At 45.7% G+C, this 24,026-nt stretch overlaps 1 protein-coding gene across 1 annotated transcript in view; it reads left to right on the top strand.

Annotated features, from left to right (window-relative positions):
* LOC126253174 (neprilysin-1-like) overlaps nt 1-24,026 on the top strand; it is a 615,357-nt gene that overhangs the window by 531,629 nt on the left and 59,702 nt on the right. The window contains exon 8 of the mRNA XM_049954333.1: nt 22,280-22,496. Coding sequence (XP_049810290.1) covers nt 22,280-22,496 — 217 coding nt within the window. The remainder of the gene's footprint in view (nt 1-22,279; nt 22,497-24,026) is intronic.

Below are 24,026 nucleotides of genomic sequence, written 5' to 3' on the forward strand. Positions count from 1 at the left end.
TACTACAGGATCCTACGAGAATGCTCCACGATGCCAGCCTCCCCTGAGCGCCATACAAGGATGAACCAAGCTAAGGCCCAAATCTCCAATCTCATGCGACGGCATTTGGAAGGAGCGATAGTACGATCTCGTACTGCTGATCGCATGCCTCATGAACATCCGTCGATGTACCATATCATCCAAGAACGACAAAATCGACGCCGAAAATTGATTCACGTCCTAACGGATCAAGAAGGGCGTCGCTACGTAACCCAATCTGCAATAGGGAATGTGCTTCACGCCCATTACCGGCAGCTCTACGCCGCAATTCCACATTCCCCAGAGTTGATCGGGGAAGTCTCACAGCTCAACTTCGGTGGTATCCCAGGAGATGCGGCGATTGACTTGATGTCGGAGGTGACTGATGAGGAAGTCCGCGATGCGATCCGGGCAGGAACCATCAATCGCTCCCCGGGACCCGACGGTCTTCCCCTCGAATTTTATCGCACCTTCCGTGATTTGTTAGAGTCCACCTTTACCTCCATCTGTCGGGAACTGATGTCTCCGGAAGTACCTGTGCCGGACGCTTTCATGGAAGGAATTATTATTCCTGTACATAAACCGCACGGTGGCAACAGTGATTATCGGTCCCTCACCCTCCTTAACAGTGATATGAAACTTAAAAACGTTGCCCGATATGTTGTATCGCCAGACCAAGCATCTTTGGGAGGAGATAATAATATTCGCACGGCTTTATGCCGCTACAGGGATATGATCGCCGTTACCCAGGCACAACGCCTCTCTGGGGCACTTGCGTCTTCGGACTTTAGTCAAGCTTTTGATAGGGTTGACCATTCGTTCCTTACGGCCGTTCTCCACCATATGGGTTTCCCGGTCGCCGTTATCACGGTAGTGATGCGCCTTCTGCGGGGTGCCTCATCCAGGATTATGTACAATGGCAGACTCACTCCACCGATAATAATAGGTCGATCCGTACGTCAAGGTTGCCCTCTATCAGCAATTTTGTACGCCTTTTCCTTGGAATCCTTGCTATGTGGACTATGACAACGTTTGGTAGGGTTGTCCATAGATCGCTACCGATTCTGTTGCACGGCCTATTCTCACGATGTAGTCATCTGTTTACGTAATGCCGACGAGGTTCGAGCTGTTTTGACGTGGGTAGCGACTTATGGTGAGGCGTCGGGTAGCTCTTTAAACGTACGTAAGTCACAAGTTATGTTCATTGGCACGGGACTTCCCGTGGAGTGCGTTACACCTCTCACCACCGTTGATACCATTCGTTGTTTGGGAATAGATTTTTCAGCTGATCTCCGGCGTTCAGCCACCATCAACTGCCGACGCCTCCTTTTAATGATCAGAGCAGGTCTTATGGACCATCGCCTTCGATCCCTAGATATTCTCCAACGAGCTCGATATGTCAATACATATATCGCATCCCGAGTTCCCCATGTAGCGCAAGTTCTACCTTTCCCGCTTACTGTGGCACGTCGCATGTTGGCAGCGATGGCATCTTTCGTCAGCTCTGGGATATTGTTCAAAGTTAACTATGCAACCCTTACTCTTCCCCGTGAACGAGGTGGGATAGGTCTGTTTCACGTGCCGGATAGAGCTCGCGCCCTATTTGTCAGCTCCCAGATGACGGTATGGACACGTTGCCCAACGAGCCTCACTGGTCTCCTTCTGTCGGCATATTCGCCGGTCTCACTGTCAGCCCCAGTGATGATCTCGGATGTTCCGGCCCAGTTCCATTATATACGGTACTTCTTTCTGGAACTCAGTTATCTACGCCTCACCTTACCAAGACGGCTTTTACTCACGACAAAGGCAGTATACAATGTCCTCCAATTAGGTCGTCCACCTAACCCGATTGAACAAAAGTTCCCCCAGGTTGACTGGCGTCATGTATGGCGCGCGGTGTTCGCCTGTTACCTTGACACGAATGTTCAATCTGTCTGGTACCTAACTGTCAATGGTAAGCAAATCTACCAATTTCGCCTTCATCGTATCCACCTCGCCCAATCACCTCTATGCTCCACGTGTGGAGTGCCAGACACTGATGAACATCGGTTTGTTTGCGGACCGGCGGCGGAGGTTTGGCACTTGGTTCGACGTATTGTGGCTTTTCTAACGCGGGACATTCCGGATCGGATTACTCCCCTTTCATTATTATTTCCGGAACGTGACTACACTCCTGGAAATTGAAATAAGAACACCGTGAATTCATTGTCCCAGGAAGGGGAAACTTTATTGACACATTCCTGGGGTCAGATACATCACATGATCACACTGACAGAACCACAGGCACATACACACAGGCAACAGAGCATGCACAATGTCGGCACTAGTACAGTGTATATCCACCTTTCGCAGCAATGCAGGCTGCTATTCTCCCATGGAGACGATCGTAGAGATGCTGGATGTAGTCCTGTGGAACGGCTTGCCATGCCATTTCCACCTGGCGCCTCAGTTGGACCAGCGTTCGTGCTGGACGTGCAGACCGCGTGAGACGACGCTTCATCCAGTCCCAAACATGCTCAATGGGGGACAGATCCGGAGATCTTGCTGGCCAGGGTAGTTGACTTACACCTTCTAGAGCACGTTGGGTGGCACGGGATACATGCGGACGTGCATTGTCCTGTTGGAACAGCAAGTTCCCTTGCCGGTCTAGGAATGGTAGAACGATGGGTTCGATGACGGTTTGGATGTACCGTGCACTATTCAGTGTCCCCTCGACGATCACCAGTGGTGTACGGCCAGTGTAGGAGATCGCTCCCCACATCATGATGCCGGGTGTTGGCCCTGTGTGCCTCGGTCGTATGCAGTCCTGATTGTGGCGCTCACCTGCACGGCGCCAAACACGCATACGACCATCATTGGCACCAAGGCAGAAGCGACTCTCATCGCTGAAGACGACACGTCTCCATTCGTCCCTCCATTCACGCCTGTCGCGACACCACTGGAGGCGGGCTGCACGATGTTGGGGCGTGAGCGGAAGACGGCCTAACGGTGTGCGGGACCGTAGCCCAGCTTCATGGAGACGGTTGCGAATGGTCCTCGCCGATACCCCAGGAGCAACAGTGTCCCTAATTTGCTGGGAAGTGGCGGTGCGGTCCCCTACGGCACTGCGTAGGATCCTACGGTCTTGGCGTGCATCCGTGCGTCGCTGCGGTCCGGTCCCAGGTCGACGGGCACGTGCACCTTCCGCCGACCACTGGCGACAACATCGATGTACTGTGGAGACCTCACGCCCCACGTGTTGAGCAATTCGGCGGTACGTCCACCCGGCCTCCCGCATGCCCACTATACGCCCTCGCTCAAAGTCCGTCAACTGCACATACGGTTCACGTCCACGCTGTCGCGGAATGCTACCAGTGTTAAAGACTGCGATGGAGCTCCGTATGCCACGGCAAACTGGCTGACACTGACGGCGGCTGTGCACAAATGCTGCGCAGCTAGCGCCATTCGACGGCCAACACCGCGGTTCCTGGTGTGTCCGCTGTGCCGTGCGTGTGATCATTGCTTGTACAGCCCTCTCGCAGTGTCCGGAGCAAGTATGGTGGGTCTGACACACCGGTGTCAATGTGTTCTTTTTTCCATTTCCGGGAGTGTATTTTCCTCGGACAAAGACCAATGCTGTGAATTGGATTCGCAGACATGCCATTCACTACTTATTTGGACAAACTGTAGACTCTGTACTCGATTTTTGGACATACCTCAATGACCGTCATTATGTCGTTGTCCGTCACCCAAAATACAGACAATTTTTCTCGAACTTCCTTGGGAGTGCTTTCCACGAGCCGCCTCGCAGCTGGAATGTGTTAAGCCAAGAGAGAAGAAGGTTTCCTGTTTGAACCAATGAACATTTCTGAACAATTGAACGGAACACATCAATTTCGAGAAGACGTGACTCAACATATTACCAGCGGGGCGCAGAAGGCCTATGATTAATTACACAAAAAAAATTAAATAAATATAAAAACAACAAAAATTAAAATAAATTCAGAAAAAGGAAGATTTTGTTTTGTTTGTAAGGATAGCCCTAACCTTGATTTCCCATACTTCCCCTGGTATGTAGGCAGCTCTCTGGGGTAGGTTTAGTCAGGATCCAACGCCTGAAGTGGACCAGATTTTTTTTGTTATAAGATGAAAAGTGGCGGTGGCACTTGTTTTTTTTTAGTTCCATTTTATTAAAGGGTTTTCAAAAGAAAAGAAAGTGTAAGTAAACAAAAAAAATAAAGTAAAAAAAAGGGGGTAGCGTCTTTGATTCACAATCAAAACGTCTTCGGTCCCGGGTTCGATCCCCGCCGCTGCCTAAATTTTGATAAATAATCAACATTGGCGGCCGAAGACTTCCGGCATAAGAAGTCACCCTCATTCTGCCAACGGCCTTGTCAAAAAGGGCGGAGGAGTGGATAGAGGTTCAGGGCACTCTCTTGTCCTAGGGGTGGGAAATTGCCCCTAAAGGCGGAAGAATCAGTAATGATCAACGACATGAGGATGCAGAAGGCAATGGAAACCACTGCATTAAAGACACGTAACGTGTATCCACAGGACAGTCGTGTTCCGGCACTCGGCCAGTGCACATCGCGCGGTGACGGGCGGTCGCGCGGGCCAGTGTTTACGTCGCGAGCAGTGCTGAGGTGGAGAGGTGAGCAGCGAGTGCGAGCGCTGTTAACGTTTCTTTCTGTATAACTGTTGTAAGTAAGATGTCGACAATTAACAGAGCGAACAGCGTTCAGTGTGTTTTCGATCGCGCTGCCTTGCGACCGACGGCTTTTGACATTCATGAGTGGATCTTTGAGGATCTGAAATTGCCTGAAGATATAGTCGACACGTTCCAGTTGGACTTTGTGCAGTACTCGTTATTTATCAAATTTATTTCGAGTGACACTTATGAGAAATTCGTTGAGGAGCATGCTGGTGTGAGACCATTTCGTCATAATGATGGCAGTATTAGTAATGTCCAAATCGTGCCTTCGGGATACGGAGTGAGAACCGTCAGGGTATTTAATGTGCCACCTGAGTGCCCTAATGACCTGATTGCACGTTCTCTGTCGCTGTACGGCGCTGTTTTGTCAGTTACAAACGAAAAATGGTCGAGTGCATATCGCTACCAAGTTAACAACGGGGTGTGAAGTGTACGTGTAGACTTAAAAAAGCATATACCTTCGTATGTTACCATTGGCGGCTGTCGTGCACAGGTAACTTACATTGGACAACCCCCTACCTGTTCGATCTGCCATTCAACAGAACATCTGCGGATGAACTGTACACGTCGACGTCCATTTCAACTTCCACGGGAACGTCCTGCAGACGGTAGTAAAAAGCTTGTTCCGCTATTGAGTGAGGTAGTCGCGGGGACTGTACAACCACCCCGGCAGCCGGAACGTGTTAGCGAGGCGGAGATGCCAGTTCAGGTGGAATGCAGTGCCAAAGACATTCGCGGTAGGACGGACGTCGATTCGGCACCGTCATCCTCATCGGGTCAGTTATCGCTGGATAAGCCGTGTGAGACGCAGGAGCAGGTGCAGATCAGTTTGCCTGAACCACCCCTATCGGTAGAGACTGCAGCAGAAACGAAGAAAGGCCGCCGAAGGAGAAGCAAAGGGAATAGTAGCAAAGTCGGATGATTTGAGACCCGTACACATGTCAGACAGTGGCAGCGAGACTGAACCTCAATCTTCTTGCTCCGTGCGCTGCGAGGACACCGCGAGGCAAGACCGCATCTGTGAACAAACCAAACACCTGAAGGCACTACTGAGCGCTGAGAGGGAACAGAGCACCGTAACGGCTAAGAGGAAGAGCGAACAGAGTAGCGAGCAGCTGCAGCAGCGCTCCCGCAGGAACTCGGTGACGTCAGTCGCAGCCCCGCGTGGTGGCCAGGCGGACGCGATCACGTTGACAGACTCAGCCGGCGGTGGCGGGCAGGGCGGCGCGCGCACCGCGAAGCACCCCGACAGCAGTGAGCCGTGGTGGCAGCAGGACGAGGAGATGCAGCAGTAGCTGCTCTCGCGTATAACCATCGCGCTGCGACATTTCCACTCCCTGACCCGTTATTGGTTTTGACATTTCGTTTCGTACTCCAGACGTTCCCGACGAGTTTTTGTTCAATGCCGTCACGAAGGACGATCCAACACTCAGAGCTCATTGTCCTTTGAACCATCATGTGCGATAGCCAAACCTACAACGTTACCACACTTAACGTCAATAGAATTCAAAGTGCGGTGAAACTCCGTTCGCTAACTGATTTCTTGTATGGTACCAGCGTTGACATTGCCCTCCTACAGGAGGTAGTCACAGCCTTTGAAGTGCCCGGTTACGTTCTCATTGATAACACCAATCTCCAGGATGCTGTAGGCACTGCCATACTTCTGCGCGACGGTATCCCATTTACGGATGTGCAGCGGCTGCCTAGTGGTCGTGGCATTTCTCTTCGCGTGAATGGTGTGCAGATTGTTAACGTGTACGCCCCCTCAGGTAGCACTCATAAGAAAGATCATTCAAAATTTTATAAAAACGAGATTCCCCTTCTTCTTAGCGCTTATCGTGCACATCTCATCCTCGGTGGTGACTTCAATTGTGTGCTTAACGACAGAGACCAAACTCCTAATACGACCAGATGTATCAAACTTGAACATTTAATTCATGGCATGCCTCTTCACGATACATGGCAACAACTGCACGGTGAACGGGCAGCGTACACCTTCGTAACCAGTCATTCTGCCAGTCGGCTGGATAGGATCTATGTGTCCGATGCCCTCCAGCGACACACTGTGAACTGTGACATAGCTCCTGTCAACATCTCCGACCATTGTGCGTATCAGTGTTACCTTAACCTACAGCGCCAGCAAATATACCGCGGGAAAGGCTACTGGAAATTCAATGTCAGCCTTCTGCAGGATGCCCAACTTGAAGAGGAGGTGAACATAACGTGGCAACAACTCCAGCGGAAACGACGTCGTTACGATAGCGTTCTCCAGTGGTGGATTCAGTGTGCTAAGCCTAAATTACGCCTCACCCTCATGAGCTACGCCCGACAAAAAAGCTATTGGCAGAAACAGACTACTGAGTTTTATTATCGCTGTTTGAGAGAACTGTACAGTCACACTAACAATCCTTCTCGCGATATCGACGTAAACATCAAACGATATAAAGCGAAAATCACGGCGATACAACGCCAACGAATGCAAGGCATCATCGTGCGAGCCCATCCGAAGGACGTTGCCGCCGAAGAACGGGCCTCTCTGTACCACATCCTGAGAACGACGAAACGGTGTAAAGCCATGTTGATTGAAGCCGTCGTTGATGACGCTGAGAATGCCATCACGAAGCAACGTGACATCATCTCGCACGTCTACGACTATTACAGTCAACTTTACAAGAAGCAATCCGTTGATGAACGCTCGTGCGACGATTTTCTTAGGACCTTGAGCTGTCGCTTGTCACAACAGGATAATGCAAATCTGGCATCTCTTTTCACAGAGGACGAAATCCGACTGGCGGTCCACAGTGCAAAGAAAGGGTAGTCCCCAGGACCCGACGGTCTCAGCGCTGAGTTTTACCAGCGTTACTGGAACCTCCTCGGTCCGACACTCCTCGAGATAGCGAATGAACTCTGGCACCTGGACGTTATACCCAAGGCATTTACGGAAGGTATCATCCTGCCATTACCGAAAAACGGGAACAGCAGGAAGGTCGAAAACATGCGACCCATCACACTCCTGAATGCCGATTTCAAAATCATCACCAGATCGATTAAGCTAAGGATGCAAACCGTTATGTACAAGGTTTTGGGCAGTTACCAGTACAGTGCAGTGCCAGGCCGAAGTGCAATCTCAGCTGCCTGCGATTTGAGGGACATCATCTGTTCATATGCTGAAACCAAAGGACAGGGCGCTCTGATCTTTCTAGATTTTGAGAAGGCTTATGACCATGTACGTCATGACTTCCTCTTTAAAAGCATGAAGAAACTAGGATTTGGACCTCATCTCATAGAATTAATTCGCAAACTTACTACAAACGCCTCTTCACGGATTCTCATTAATGGTCATTTTACAAAAGAAGTTTCCATTGAGCAATCCATCCGCCAAGGCTGTCCTCTGTCAATGATTTTGTACGCCATTGCAGTGGAGCCGCTACTGAACAACTTAGCGCATAGCGGGATCGGGATTAGCGTAGAGTCTGTCACTATCCCTTGCATTGCGTATGCTGACGATATATGCGTAACTGTGTCATCATCGCAACAACTTCTGTCAGCGGAAACTCTTTTACAAACATTCACATTTCTTTCAGGAGCAATACTAAATAGAACTAAAACCACAGCTTTGCAGATCGGTGGCGGTATCGGAGACATATCCCATGTTACCTGGTGCAAGGTCAAGGATTATCACACAATCCTCGGTGTTACCTTTGAGGCCAAACCAGACAAATTCCTGACGAAGAACTGGTCACACATGCTTAATAAATTACGTGCTGCTTTGATACTTCACTCCGACCGTGACTTGAACATACTACAGAAAGTTAAGACCATCGAGATCGCCATTACGAGCAAGATGAATTATTTGGCGCAAATTCTTCCAATCTCCGACCATCTAGCCAAGAGTACACAACAAGCGTTATGTTGGTTTCTTTTTAGGGGGCACATTTTCAAAGTTCAGTTCGATACCTTAACCTTACCTTTGTTCAAAGATGGCCTTAACCTCTTTAAAGTACACAAAAAATGTGTCACCCTGCTCCTAAATCGCATCAGGAAGGAGTTCCGTACCCGGAGGACCAGTATCATCGCAAACCTCATTCAGCGGTGGAAGCCTCATAGCCTTGACCCACCCGTTAATATCGCCGGCATTCCACTTTCTTACCGACATGTGCGACTGTACTACATGGAAATGAGCTACATTCGACACAACATCGTCGATAACGGAAGCCTGACGAACAGGAAGCTTTATGGCCTTCTCATGACAACAAACCACAGGAATCGTCTCGAAGAAAAACATCCACATACACATTGGAGTATAGTATGGCGGAATGTGCACAGCGACGTGTTACCGTCACGCGTCATAGCCGACTGGTATCTAACAGTCAACGATAAAGTAGCAACGAATGAAAAGCTACATAAAATTGGCCTTCATCCATCGCCCAACTGTGACGCATGCGGAAGAGTCGATACGCTTCTTCATAGGTTCACGTGCGGACTTGCAGAAGAAATTACTACATTTCTTCGTCAACGATTGTCGGTGATAGACCGTACGACGCCCTGTGGTGTAGACCTTTTAGAGATCATTCAGCCACAAAAACTGAGAAATCCACGAGCAAAAAACAACGCTGCAACGTGGATCATGGGCCACACAGCATCGTTTATTATGCAGAATAGGCATGCTACTTTCCTCGACTATTATTCTTACATAGAAATTGAACACTTTAAAATGAGACAACATTGTGACTACAGGAGGATATTTGGAAATATGCTGAAAATCATAATTAACGGTTAAATGCTTCAAATACAATATTTCGGATAGCAGAGTTTGCCAGTGACCTGTATGTATGAATCCTATTTGCTTCCTGGGACTTTAGTTCTTGTCGGAATTTTACGATACTATTCAGATGCTCACGAATGCAGAAGTCATTTTTTTCTTTTCCATTTTCGTTTTTTCACATTTCCCTTCTCTCGCAGAGCAGCGGAGCAACTTTCCTTCAACTATGAAGTGACAGTCTTTTGTGCACCATAAAAATTTCTGTTTACTACTTGGCGCAAAAAAAAAACTCAAGAAGACATTTCATTTCTTATATTGTGCAGCGGCAGCCTAAAAATGATATATACTTTGTTCATTCTATTCTCATTACAAATTGGAGCAAATGTTTACTTTCCTTTAAAAAATTTAAAAAAATACAATAAAATAGTAGTCTAGGGGTAGCGTCTTAAAAAAAAGATGGATAGAAAAAAAATATAGTTTCATACGGTGTTGGTCTCGGTTCGATTCAAACTTCTGCCGATGTTTTTTGATAGGGAGAGGCAGATTCTATTCTCTTCTGGCTACGCCAAGTGAAGAAGGTATAATGGCATTGTGGTCTGAAAATCACATTAAACATAAAAAAAAGTGGTCTAGGGGAAAAAAAACAGGACATGTGGCCTGTAATTGAAGAAGTGTCATGATGATCTCTCCATTTGCAAAAGATTTCGAAATAGTCCCCCATTCGGATCTCCGGGAGGGGACTGCCAAGGGGGAGGTTACCATGAGAAAAAGATTGAACAACCAACGAAAGGATAACGTGCTACGAGTCGGGGCGTGGAATGTCAGAAGCTTGAACGTGGTAGGGAAACTAGAAAATCTGAAAAGGGAAATGCAAATGCTCAATCTAGATATAGTAGGGGTCAGTGAAGTGAAGTGGAAGGAAGACAAGGATTTCTGGTCAGATGAGTATCGGGTAATATCAACAGCAGCAGAAAATGGTATAACAGGTGTAGGATTCGTTATGAATAGGAAGGTAGGGCAGAGGGTGTGTTACTGTGAACAGTTCAGTGACCGGGTTGTTCTAATCAGAATCGACAGCAGACCAACACCGACAACGATAGTTCAGGTATACATTCCGACGTCGCAAGCTGAAGATGAACGGATAGAGAAAGTGTATGAGGATATTGAAAGGGTAATGCAGTATGTAAAGTGGGACGAAAATCTAATAGTCATGGGCGACTGGAATGCAGTTGTTGGGGAAGGAGTAGAAGAAAAGGTTACAGGAGAATATGGGCTTGGGACAAGGAATGAAAGAGGAGAAAGACTAATTGAGTTCTGTAACAAGTTTCAGCAAGTAATAGCGAATACTCTGTTCAAGAATCACAAGAGGAGGAGGTATACTTCGAAAAGGCCGGGAGATGCGGGAAGATTTCAATTAGATTACATCATGGTCAGACAGAGATTCCGAAATCAGATACTGGATTGTAAGGCGTACCCAGGAGCAGATATAGACTCAGATCACAATATAGTAGTAATGAAGAGTAGGCTGAAGTTCAAGACATTAGTCAGGAAGAATCAATACACAAAGAAGTGGCATACGGAAGTACTAAGGAATGAGATACGTTTGAAGTTCTCTAAGGCTATAGATACAGCAATAAGGAATAGCGCAGTAGGCAGTACAGTTGAAGAGGAATGGACATCTCTAAAAAGGGCCATCACAGAAGTTGGGAAGGAAAACATAGGTACAAAGAAGGTAGCTGCGAAGAAACCATGGGTAACAGAAGAAATACTTCAGTTGATTGATGAAAGGAGGAAGTACAAACATGCTCCGGGAAAATCTGGAATACAGAAATACAAGTCGCTGAGGAATGAAACAAATAGGAAGTGCAGGGAAGCAAAGACGAAATGGCTGCAGGAAAAATGTGAAGACATCGAAAAAGATATGATTGTCGGAAGGACAGACTCAGCATACAGGAACGTCAAAACAACCTTTGGTGACATTAAAAGCAACGGTGGTAACATTAAGAGTGCAACGGGAATTCCACTGTTAAATGCAGAGGAGAGAGCAGATAGGTGGAAAGAATACATTGAAAGCCTCTATGAGGGTGAAGATTTGTCTGATGTGATAGAAGAAGAAACAGGAGTCGATTTAGAAGAGATGGGGGATCCAGTATTAGAATCGGAATTTAAAAGAGCTTTGGAGGACTTACGGTCAAATAAGGCAGAAGTGATAGATAACATTCCATCAGAATTTCTAAAATCATTGGGGGAAGTGGCAACAAAACGACTATTAACGTTGGTGTGCAGAATATATGAGTCTGGCGATATACCATCTGACTTTCGGAAAAGCATCATCCACACAATTCCGAAGACGGCAAGAGCTGACAAGTGTGAAAATTATCGCACAATCAGCTTAACAGCTCATGCATCGAAGCTGCTTACAAGAATAATATACAGAAGAATGGAAAAGAAAATTGAGAATGCGCTAGGTGACGATCAGTTTGGCTTTAGGAAAAGTAAAGGGACGAGAGAGGCAATTCTGACGTTACGGCTAATAATGGAAGCAAGGCTAAAGAAAAATCAAGACACTTTCATAGGATTTGTCGACCTGGAAAAAGCGTTCGACAATATAAAATGGTGCAAGCTGTTCGAGATTCTGAAAAAAGTAGGGGTAAGCTATAGGGAGAGACGGGTTTTATACAATATGTACAACAACCAAGAGGGAGTAATAAGAGTGGACGATCAAGAACGAAGTGCTCGTATAAAGAAGGGTTTAAGACAAGGCTGTAGCCTTTCGCCCCTACTCTTCAATCTGTACATCGAGGAAGCAATGATGGAAATAAAAGAAAGGTTCAGGAGTGGAATTAAAATACAAGGTGAAAGGATATCAATGATACGATTCGCTGATGACATTGCTATCCTGAGTGAAAGTGAAGAAGAATTAAATGATCTGCTGAATGGAATGAACAGTCTAATGAGTACACAGTATGGTTTGAGAGTAAATCGGAGAAAGACGAAGGTAATGAGAAGTAGTAGAAATGAGAACAGCGAGAAACTTAACATCAGGATTGATGGTCACGAAGTCAATGAAGTTAAGGAATTCTGCTACCTAGGCAGTAAAATAACCAATGACGGACGGAGCAAGGAGGACATCAAAAGCAGACTCGCTATGGCAAAAAAGGCATTTCTGGCCAAGAGAAGTCTACTAATATCAAATACCGGCCTTAATTTGAGGAAGAAATTTCTGAGGATGTACGTCTGGAGTACAGCATTGTATGGTAGTGAAACATGGACTGTGGGAAAACCGGAACAGAAGAGAATCGAAGCAATTGAGATGTGGTGCTACAGACGAATGTTGAAAATTAGGTGGACTGATAAGGTAAGGAATGAGGAGGTTCTACGCAGAATCGGAGAGGAAAGGAATATGTGGAAAACACTGATAAGGAGACGGGACAGGATGATAGGACATCTGCTAAGACATGAGGGAACGACTTCCATGGTACTAGAGGGAGCGGTAGAGGGCAAAAACTGTAGAGGAAGACAAAGATTGGAATACGTCAAGCAAATAATTGAGGACGTAGGTTGCAAGTGCTACTCTGAGATGAAGAGGTTAGCACAGGAAAGGAATTCGTGGCGGGCCGCATCAAACCAGTCAGTAGACTGATGACCAAAAAAAAAAAAGGCAGATAGACTACACTCATGTGAAAAAAGTCATGGGATAGCACTGTGTACATATGCAGATCGCGGCAGATCACGAACACAAGTTATGAAATCGCAGTGCGGTGGCAAAGCTGTCATTTGTATCTGGTCACTCATGTGCAAAGGTTTCCGGCTTGATTATGGTCGCACGAAGGGAATTAACAGACTTTGAGCGAAGGATGGTTGTTAGAACTAGATGCATGGGAAATTCCATTACGGAAGCCATTAGGGAATTTTGTATTCCGAGATCCAGAGAATGTGCACCGAATACCAGATTTAAGACTTTGCTTCCCACCACGGACAATGCAGTGGTCGACGGCCTTCACTTAACGAACGAGAGCAACGACGTTTGCGTAGAGTTGTCAGTGCTAACAGACAATCAACACTGCGTGAAGTAACAGCAGAAATCATTGCGGGACGTACGACGAACGTATGTGTTAGGACAGTGCGGTGAAATTTGGCGTGAATGGGCTATGTATGGCAGCAGACGACCGACGCGAGTGCCTTTGCTAAAGCACGACATCGCTTGCCGCGCCTCTCCTGAGCTCGCCACCATACCATTTGAACGCTAGACGACTGTTCACGGTTGCTTTGAAGAACATTCTGGACAATTCGGGCGAATGATTTGGCCGCCCAGATCGCCTTACATGAATCCCGTCGAACTTTTATGGGACATAATCGAAACATAAGTTCGTGCACAAAATCCTGCACCAACAACACTTCCGCAATTGTGGACGGCTGTAGTGGCAACATGGCTCACAGTACTCCTGCAAGGGAGTTCCAACGACTTTTTGAGTCCATGCCAATTCGAGTTGCTACACTATAACGAGGGAAAGGATGCCTGATACGATGTTAGGAGGTATCCCATGACTTTTGTCACCGCAGTCACCTTCTAGGCGTGCTGTCCACGAGACGTTGCTGCTAAAACCTGTCTCAGTCTTCGACCGTGGCCCTCACGTTCTCATTCAGTGTTTGAGGAGTTCAATTAGTTCCCTGCGAGATTAATCGTGTATACTCTTGTACGCTATTCGACGAGATGGCGCTCGGAATTCGTTCATGATCGTCGCGAAAGACGAAACCAAAGCCGAAATGTTGACTCTAAGGCCGGACAGTAAGTTGAAATTTCCTATCGTGATACTGTACGGCCCGCAAATTACTCCCGGTAGCCATGAGGGGCATCCGACATTTGCGCTATCGACACACCAAGGGGCGTCCGATATCTGTGCTGTTGACACATCACAGTCTATTATGTACTGTTTTTGAAGGTAGCTTCATTAACGTCGTTGCGTGAATCCAAACCGTTTGCAAACACGTGCTTCACACCCATTCATCATTCAAGACCTCTTATAGGTTGAAATGCTGATCATTGGCTCCTTATCTGAAAATTGTTTAAGATTTCCTATGGCATTTGTAATTTTGGCCCTAAGGGTCTGGGACATCGTGTGTATAGTCTCTTTCCTTTCCTTCATATATGAACGTATAGGGGCATAGAAGTGTCTAATATCTATCATTAAATTGCCACACAAAGAAAGAAAAAATAACGAAATTTTACTTATCGTGGGTATATAGTTTAGTAGGACGATTACATTATTAAATTTGTAGGTGATTTGCGGTTCTAAAGGCTGAGAAATTCAATTCATACAGCTGCCATCACTAGCAACAACAGTGGCTCTAACTTGGCTGAGCATCAATAGCAGATACGGGGACTTTATTCGACGATCCCAGGCTGCTTCAACTCTTATTGCCAGAGATCATCAACCGTAATGACTGATTGATGTCATACATATCTTTCAACAATCCAGGACCAGATGTTTTCAATAAGTGGGAGGTAAGGAAACATGATGGACAGGTCATCATCCGAACTCTCTGTGTATCGAGATGGGCGGAAAAGCACGGCCAGTATCTGGTCTTGCGTTATTTTGTTGGAACATAACGTCACAGAGATCTCGAAATTTTGGCACAGCCACCGGCTTTAACGCGTCAAAATTGTAATGGCTGCTGACACAGTTGCCACTTACGTGAACGAGAGGTGATCACGTTGTGTATCCAGAGGCATCCAATACTATCACGTCGGGTGCTGCGGTCGTATGACGATGATGAATGCACTCTGGGAAGTTCGTTTTCCTCTGTGTCATAATTTGGAAGCAACAAACGTTAAATACGACTCGCGTACATTAGAAAATTCGCCATATTGTCTGCTACAACTTAGCAAGAATCACAGCTGGACACACACACACACACACACACACACACACACACACACACACACACACACAAGTTTTAGGGACAGGTCCCTTACACCAAACCAAGAAAAAATGTCTAATAAACAAGGGCTCTAAAACGCACACCTTAAGATATATGAGCACTTGTTTATTTTGGATGCTATGAAACATCTCTTCTACTGCAAGCTCTTTGCTTTTCATATTTTGCGAGGAGGTAGTATGGATCAAAACGAGAAATAATATCTATAATCATGGGCTCTAAAAGACATATCTTAATGAGTAATTGTTCAGAAGAGATGTGTTTCACTCTCGCGAAGATGAACTAGTGCTAATAGCTCTTAAGGTACGCATTTTAGATTCTATATTTAATAGATACCTTTGTCTTGTTTTGGTCAATACTTCCTCATACCCGAAATACGGAAAGCAAAGATCTTGCAATAGAAGAGATCTGTTTCATCGTAAAGAGGTCGAATAAGTGCTCATACCTTTTAAGGTATGCATTTTATAGCCTCAATTTACTAGACATTTTTTTATTTATTGCTATAGACCTGTCCTTAAAGTTTGTTGGTGTTTTCTTGGGACACCTTGTATACATAGAGACATGGTGTAACGGGCATGAGAGTAGATATTTCTGTTGGTGGCTGAGGACGGTGTAATCAACAACACTACATCAGTATTTTCTTCATTTGCAAACTAATAATTATAGGTATTAGGGATATTATGTTTACAGCTTAATTAGTATCTCCAAATACATGAGGCAACAGCAACACATTATTGCTTATTTTCCCCTGGATGGCATGTGAGGTGTTGAATTGTGGTCACGTGGACGCTAAATGCTTAGTCTACACTAACACGCGAAGTCCACTGAGTGGTGCAGTCACAACGGCGCACAAAACAACAGGTCATAAAATTTGTGACGTGTTTGTGGAAAGATTGTTTTGTGCAAAAAAAAAAAAAAAAAAAAAAAGGCAACTCTCTGATGCGTGTACTTATTAGTTCTGTATACGCACTAGTCTGCCTCAGAACTAACGGACGAAAGTAACTTTCGCACTTTCGCATGATGTGTGACTGTTAAGTAAGATATCTCGATGAAGATCCACGGGTGGAAAGAATCGCTGTAGAACAGTGCAGTAGGGTACGGTTCGGTACGCTACGGAAGATAATTGAAATAAATACGCAATGAATCGAACATAAATGACAGTTTTGTTCAAATACATTAATTACACTGAAGTAACAGCGACTCTTGATGTTTTCCTGGACATTACAAAAGGGTGGGTGGGGTATGGTTCTCAATAGGGTGTGTGATCACCACGAACGGAAATGCATTCTTTGCAACGTGCTGCCACGCTGGCCACAAGGTTGTTACGGCGTTTTAGTAGTACGACGTCCCATTCTTCCACCAGTGCGTTTGATAATTGCTGGACGGTTGTTGGTGCATGTGGACGTGGTACAAAACGTCTCCACAACGCATCCAATAGGCACTCGATGGGATTTAATTCGGAGCGAATGGGCAGGTTAGAACAACCGCCGAATATCCTCTTGTTCCAAATTCTCCTCCACCCGCGCTGTTCGATGCGGATGCGCATATTCGGACATAAAAATGAACTCATGGCCAAATGCATCAAAGAAAAGACGTCGATGGCGAATGAGTACCTTGTCACGATACCGTTGACTGGTGAGATTTGGAGGTCAGTAAGATCATGCATCATTATGCCTCCTCGCCACACCATAACAGCTATACCACGAAAGTCTGGAACCGCGCGACCGTTATGATCGCAGGTTCGAATCCTGCCTCGGGTATGGATGTGTGTGATGTCCTTGGGTTAGTTAGGTTTAAGTAGTTCTAACTTCTAGGAAGTGAAACATGGACGATAAATAGTTTGAACAAGAAGAGAATAGAAGCTTTCGAAATGTGGTGCTACAGAAGAATGCTGAAGATTAGATGGGTAGATCACATAACTAATGAGGAGGTATTGAATAGAATTGGGGAGAAGAGGAGTTTGTGGCACAACTTGACAAGAAGAAGGGACCGGTTAGTAGGACATGTTCTGAGGCACCAAGGGATCACAAATTTAGCATCGGTGGGCAGTGTGGAGGGTAAAAATCGTAGAGCGAGACCAAGAGATGAATACACTAAGCAGATTCAGAAGGATGTAGGTTGCAGTAACTACTGGGAGATGAAGAAGCTTGCACAGGATAGAGTTGCATGGGGAGCTGCATCAAACCAATCTCAGGACTGAAGACCAGAACAACAACAACAACAAGAACAACAAGTTCTAGACCACGAAAACGATCATGTCCGACATAAATGGACGCACCCTCGCATGACGATAAGTGGAACATGTAATCCACCAAGGAACAGTGTCAAACATGAACCTTGCGGCCAGCATGGTAACACGTTGCAGAGAACGAATTGCCGTCTGTGATGATCACACACCCTGTTAAGAACCATGTCCCGACTTTTATAATGTCCATGGAACCATCACGAATCGCGGTGACTTCGGTGTGATTAATGTCTTTCAATAAAAGTGTTATTCCGTTCTTGTCATTGCTTCTTTCTTTCAGTCATCCTCTTACTTTACTGTAGCTGGTCTTTCTATGTATCGTCCAAGTTTTCTCGAGCTATATCCCTTGACAGTGATCCATAATACGAAGGTTGCCTTCGTCCCTAAATTTTGCATATCAGTATATTTGGGGCGGCATATCTTAGCTTTCTCGCCGTGTATGTAATGGCGATTAGTGTACAGGCTGATACAAAAGTCATGTCCCATAGGACAAATATAATGAGGGAAAACTCCACCGACAAACTTTCATAGATGGTTGTATGAAGCAAAACAAGAAAAAAATGTTTAGTAAAGACGGCTCTAAAATTCATAACTTACGAGTTATGAGCACTTGTTCATCTTCCCTGCTGTGAAATACATGTTATCTACTGAACAAGTGCTAATAGCTGTAAATATATGTATTTTATATCCTTTGTTTACTGAACATTTTTCCTTCTTTTGGCCCATACTAGCACCTTTCAAAATATGGCAAGCAAAGATCTTGCAATAGAAGAGATTCGTTTGACAGTATCGAAGGTGAATAAGTTCTCGTAACTCTCAAGGTTTGCATTTTAGAGTCCATGTTTACTGAGCATTTTTTCTTGTTTTGGTCTATGCTACCACCTAGGAGTTTTTCAGTGGAGTTCTAGTTCATCCTGTTTGTCCTACGGGACACGACTGTTGAATCACCCTGTATGCACTGAAGTGACAAAAATCATGGGATACCTCCTAATATCGTTTTGCCCGGCGTATTGCTGAAACTCGACGTGGCATAGGCTCAAGTCGCCTGCAGAAATATTGAGCCATGCTCTTTATAGCCATCCATAATAGCGAAAGTGTTGCCGGTGCAGGATATTGTGCACGAACTGACTTCTCCATGAAGTACCATAGATGTTAAATGGGATTCATGTCGGATGATCTGGATGGCCAAATCATTCGTTAGAATCGCAAATAACTGTGGCCCGGTTACATGGCACATTGTCACCTATAAAAATTCCATTAAGTCCGTGAATGAGTGAAAATTGTCTCCAAGTAGCAGAACATAATTATTTATAGTCAGTGATTGGTTGAGTTGAACAAGAAGAGACAGTCCGTTCCATGTAAAGAAGGCCCACACCATTATGGAGCTACCACCAACTTGCACAGTGCCTTGTTGACAAAATGGTTCAAACGGCTCTGAGCACTATGGGACTTAACTTCTGAGGTCATCAGTCCCCTAGAACTTACAAGGGAACCTCCCCATCGCACCCCCCTCAGATTTAGTTATAAGTTGGCACAGTGGATAGGCCTTGAAAAACTGAACACAGATCAATCGAGAAAACAGGAAGAAGTTGTGTGGAACTATAAAAAAATAAGCAAAATATACAAACTGATTAGTCCACGCGAAGATAGGGAACATTAAGGGTATTCCGAGCGGAGGAGCGCCGTGGTCCCGTAGTTAGCGTGAGCAGCTGCGGACCGAGAGGTCCTTGGTTCAAGTCTCCACTCAAGCGAAAAACTTTTCTTTATTTTCGCAAATTTATGATCTGTCCATTCGTTCATTGACGTCTCTGTTCACTGTAATAAGTTTAGTGTCTGTGTTTTGCGGCCGCACCGCAAAACCGTGCGATTAGTAGACGAAAGGACGTGCTTCTCCAATGGGAACCGAAAACTTTTGATCGCAAGGTCCTAGGTTAACCGATTCCTCCACAGAAAAACACGTCTGATATATTCTATACGACACTGGTGACGGCATGTGCGTCACATGACAGGAATATGTTGTCGACCCATCTAACTTGTACACTTGGCGAATGGGTTAAAAGATTCTTCTACGTTGCCCGATTTAGGTTTTCTTGTGGATGTGATAATTACTCCCAAAAAAGTGATGAAAACATAAGAGTTTGTCACATAAACAGCAACAAATGAATCCAAAAGTCTCACAGTCTCACACTTTTCCCTGTGCTCTGTCAAAACATATGTTTTTAACGTTTTCAAATTTTTCCGTGCGTAGACCGTCAAATCCTGCATATGTCCAAGCAAATCTGAACTTGTCCTGGAATTTTGGAGAGCGAAGTTGATTATGTGTGAGTGCCTGAACTTTGATACTTGTCTGAAAATAAAAAATTAAACTTTTTGCTCGAAGGAAGACTTGAGCCAAGGACCTCTCGTTCCGCAGCCGCTCACTCTAACCACGGGACCACGGCGCTCCTGAGTTCTGTCTGTCCTTGATGTTGCCTATCTTGCGCATGGACTACTCAGTTTGTATATTTTGCTTATTTTTTCATGGTTCCACACAACTTCTTCCTGTTCTCTCGATTGATCTGTGTTCAGTTTTTCAAGGTCTATCCACTGTGGTAACTTATAACTAAATCTGAGGGAGGTGCGATAGGGAGGTTCCCTTGTTAGAACTACTTAAACCTAACTAACCTAAGGACATCGCACACACCCATGCCCGATTCATGATTCGAACCTGCGACCTTAGTGGTCGCGCGGTTCCGAACTGAAGCGCCTAAAACCGCTCGGCCACACCAGCCGGCCCTTGTTGTCAAATTGGGTCCATGGCTTCGCGGCGTCTGCGCCGCACTCGAATGCTGCTGTCAGCTACCAACTGAAATCGTATCTCATCTGACCAGGCCATGGTTTTCCACTCGTCTAGAATCCAACCAATGTGGTCACGGGCCCAGGAAAGGCGGTGCAGGCGATGTCGTGTTGTTAGCAAAGGCACTCGTTTAAGCCGTCTGCTGCCATAGCGCATTCACGCCACATTTCGCCGCACTGTCGTAACGGATACGTTCGCCGTATGTCCCACATTGATTTCTGCGGTTCTTTCACGCAGTGATGCTTGTCTGTTAGCAGTGATTGCGCAATCGCCGCTTCTCTCGATCGTCAAGTTGTTCGTGGTGAGAGGTAATGCCTGAAATTAGGTATTCTCAACATATTCTTGGCACCGTTGATCTCGCAATATTGACTTCCCTAAGGATTTCCAAAATGGAATGTCCTATGCGTTTTGGTTCGACTACCATTCCGTGCTCAAAGTCTGTGAATTCCCGCCGTGCGGTTATAATCACGTCGGACACCTCTTCACATGAATCACGTGTGTACGAATGACTGCTCGTCTTTTTTTCCTTTATTGAATTTCGAAGCCCCCCGAAGGGGGCGGGCTGGCAGCAGCTTAGTATACCGCTATTCAGCCTACAGACTTTGTTAAAAAGATGAAGAGAATAAATAATAAAAACAGGCGATAAAATCGGAGAATTAAATAGTAACGTGGCGAAAGAATCGTGGAACTTAAAACATAGAACAAAGGGATGATGATGCTAATAAAATACATACGAAGCAGACAGGTAAAACAATAGACAGACAATTAAAAAACACGGCGACAGTCTGGTTTCTGTACGCAAAAGACATAAAATGCACACCCAGCGACAGCATCGTTTCTGTTCGCAACACGAGAATGGCGAACAACATTGAACAATCACTGGAACACTGCACTAAAAAGTTAGCAAATGTGACAGACCACAGCCTTGAGCAGGTGGGGGGAAACTGGGCAGATGATGGGAAAATAAAAAAAATGGGGGAAAGGAGAGACTGCTCGTCCAAAGCAGTCCCCTTTTATACCTCGTGTACGCGATGCCACCGCCGTCTGTATACGTGCATATAGCTGTCCCGTGACTTCAGTCACCTCAGTGTGTATCATGTCGCCGGCCGAAGTGGCCGTGCGGTTAAAGGCGCTGCAGTCTGGAACCGCAAGACCGCTACGGTCGCAGGTTCGAATCCTGCCTCGGGCATGGATGTTTGTGATGTCCTTAGGTTAGTTAGGTTTACCTAGTTCTAAATTCTAGGGGACTAATGACCTCAGCAGTTGAGTCCCATAGTGCTCAGAGCCATTTGAACCATTTGTTTGTATCATGTCGGAAACCTGTCTTCCGCTGCGCCGTGTGGGCGCGCGGTTTGATGCATCAAGTCACGGACTGCGCAGCCCCTCCCGCCAGAGGTTCGACTCCTCCTTCGGGCATGGGTGTGTGTGTTCGTCTTGGCATAAGTTAGTTTAAGTTAATTTAATTAGTGTGTAAGTCTAGGGACTGATGACCTAAGCAGTTTATTCCCTTAGGAATGCACATACATTTGAACATTTGTCTTCCCTCAGTAGCTTCGTCTCTCAGTCCCTCTTCGTTGCCGGTGATGAGACGTTAGGCAGTTTCGGAAAAGCGGAACCAGGAGAAATCACCGATTCTTTTTTCATTTTCAGACCGGGCGACAGTGTTTTATCTAGATAACCACACCATTACTGAAATACTGCTTCATATCGTACATATCACTTGTCACGGATGTGGTTGGGTACGACAGACAGCCGGGCGTGATACGAGGTTTGTGTTGTGCTGCGCAGGGTGATCCACAACTACGTGCTGTGGCGGCTGGTGATGGACATCATGCCGCACATGATCGACGACTACCAGCAGAAGCGCGTCGAGTTCCGCAAGATCCTGCTGGGCATCCTGAGCGAGCGCAACCGCTGGAGCCAGTGCGTCGAGTGGACCAACAAGAAGCTCGGCATGGCCGTCGGCGCGCTCTTCATCCGAGACAACTTCAACCACGAGAGCAAGGTCTGACGCTCTGTAGCGCATGTGCTTCCACACACTTTGAAAAGCTGTAAGAATGGTCTCCAGGAAATTAAGCAGTACCGTGTCGCGCATCTAGGTTCAGGGAATAACAAAATAAATCTGTCGGCTGTTATTGATAATACCTCACTTATTACATATCATTTCAACATGTTTATGGATATTAGAGCTTAACAGCGATGAAAAGTAGTCTACAAAACGTTAAATTATTCGCAGTTACGAATATAGAAAACCATCAGCTGTGTAATGGAATGACGACAATGAAAATCTGTGCCTGTCCGGGACTCGAACGCGGATTTCATCTCGTGCGCCGGCTATAACATCAGGTTCAAGCTACTCAAATCTTGATAACCAGCCATTGTAGCAGCAGTAACCGATCAAACAACTGTGCCAGACACTTGTCTTATACAGGCGTTACCGACCGCAGCCCCGTATTCTGGTTGCTTACATATCTCTCTGCATTTGAATACTGCATGCCTATACCAGTTTTTTGGGGCTTCTGTGCAGTATAAACAGGCCTTTATATGGGAGGCGCACAGCCTTAGAAGAAAGGTAAGGAAAATCGTGAAATTGTAGGGAACGTATTACTGTATGACTGTGTACATCGAAGCAGTCAAAGCAGTTAATTTATAACTGAATGACGGCTGCAGATGCATCTAATGAAATTAATAAGGGTACTTCACTATAGCCGACCGCTGTGGTGGAGCGGTTCTAGGTGCTACAGTCCGGAACCTGATCATGTGGCTATCCGTGCACTACTCTTGGCCACACCCAAACTTCCATACGTCGTCAGACATGTGTTTACAACCTGTACACGTACATCAATTATGTTCTTGTTGTTGTGGTCTTCAGTCCTGAGACTGGATTGATGCAGCTCTCCATGCTACTCTATCCTGTGCAAGCTTCTTCATCTCCCAGTACCTACTGCAACCTACATCCTTCTGAATCTGTTTAGTGTATTCATCTCTTGGTCTTCCTCTACGATTTTTACCCTCCGTGCTGTCCTCCAATACTAAATGGGTGATACCTTGATGCCTCAGAATATGTCCTACCAATAGATCCCTTCTTCTAGTCAAGTTGTGCCACAAATTTCTCTTCTCCACAATTCTATTGAATACCTCCTCATTAGTTATGTGATCTACCCATATAATCTTCAGCATTCTTCTGTAGCACCATATTTCGAAAGCTTCTATTCTCCTCTTGTCTAAACTATTAATCGTCCATGTTTCACTTCCATACATGGCTACACTCCATACAAATACTTTCAGAAAAGACTTCCTGACACTTCAATCTATACTCGATGTTAACAAAATTCTCTTCTTCAGAAGCGCATTCCTTTCCATTGCCAGTCTACATTTTATATCCTCTCTACTTCGACCATCGTCAGTTATATTGTTCCCCAAATAGCAAAACTCATTTACTACATTAAGCGTCTCATTTCCTAATCTAATACCCTCAGCATCACCCGATTTAATTCGACTGCATTCCATTATCCTCGTTTAGCTTTTGTTAATG

The sequence above is a fragment of the Schistocerca nitens genome, chromosome 4 (genome assembly GCF_023898315.1).
Source record: "Schistocerca nitens isolate TAMUIC-IGC-003100 chromosome 4, iqSchNite1.1, whole genome shotgun sequence".
Lineage (NCBI taxonomy): Eukaryota > Metazoa > Arthropoda > Insecta > Orthoptera > Acrididae > Schistocerca > Schistocerca nitens.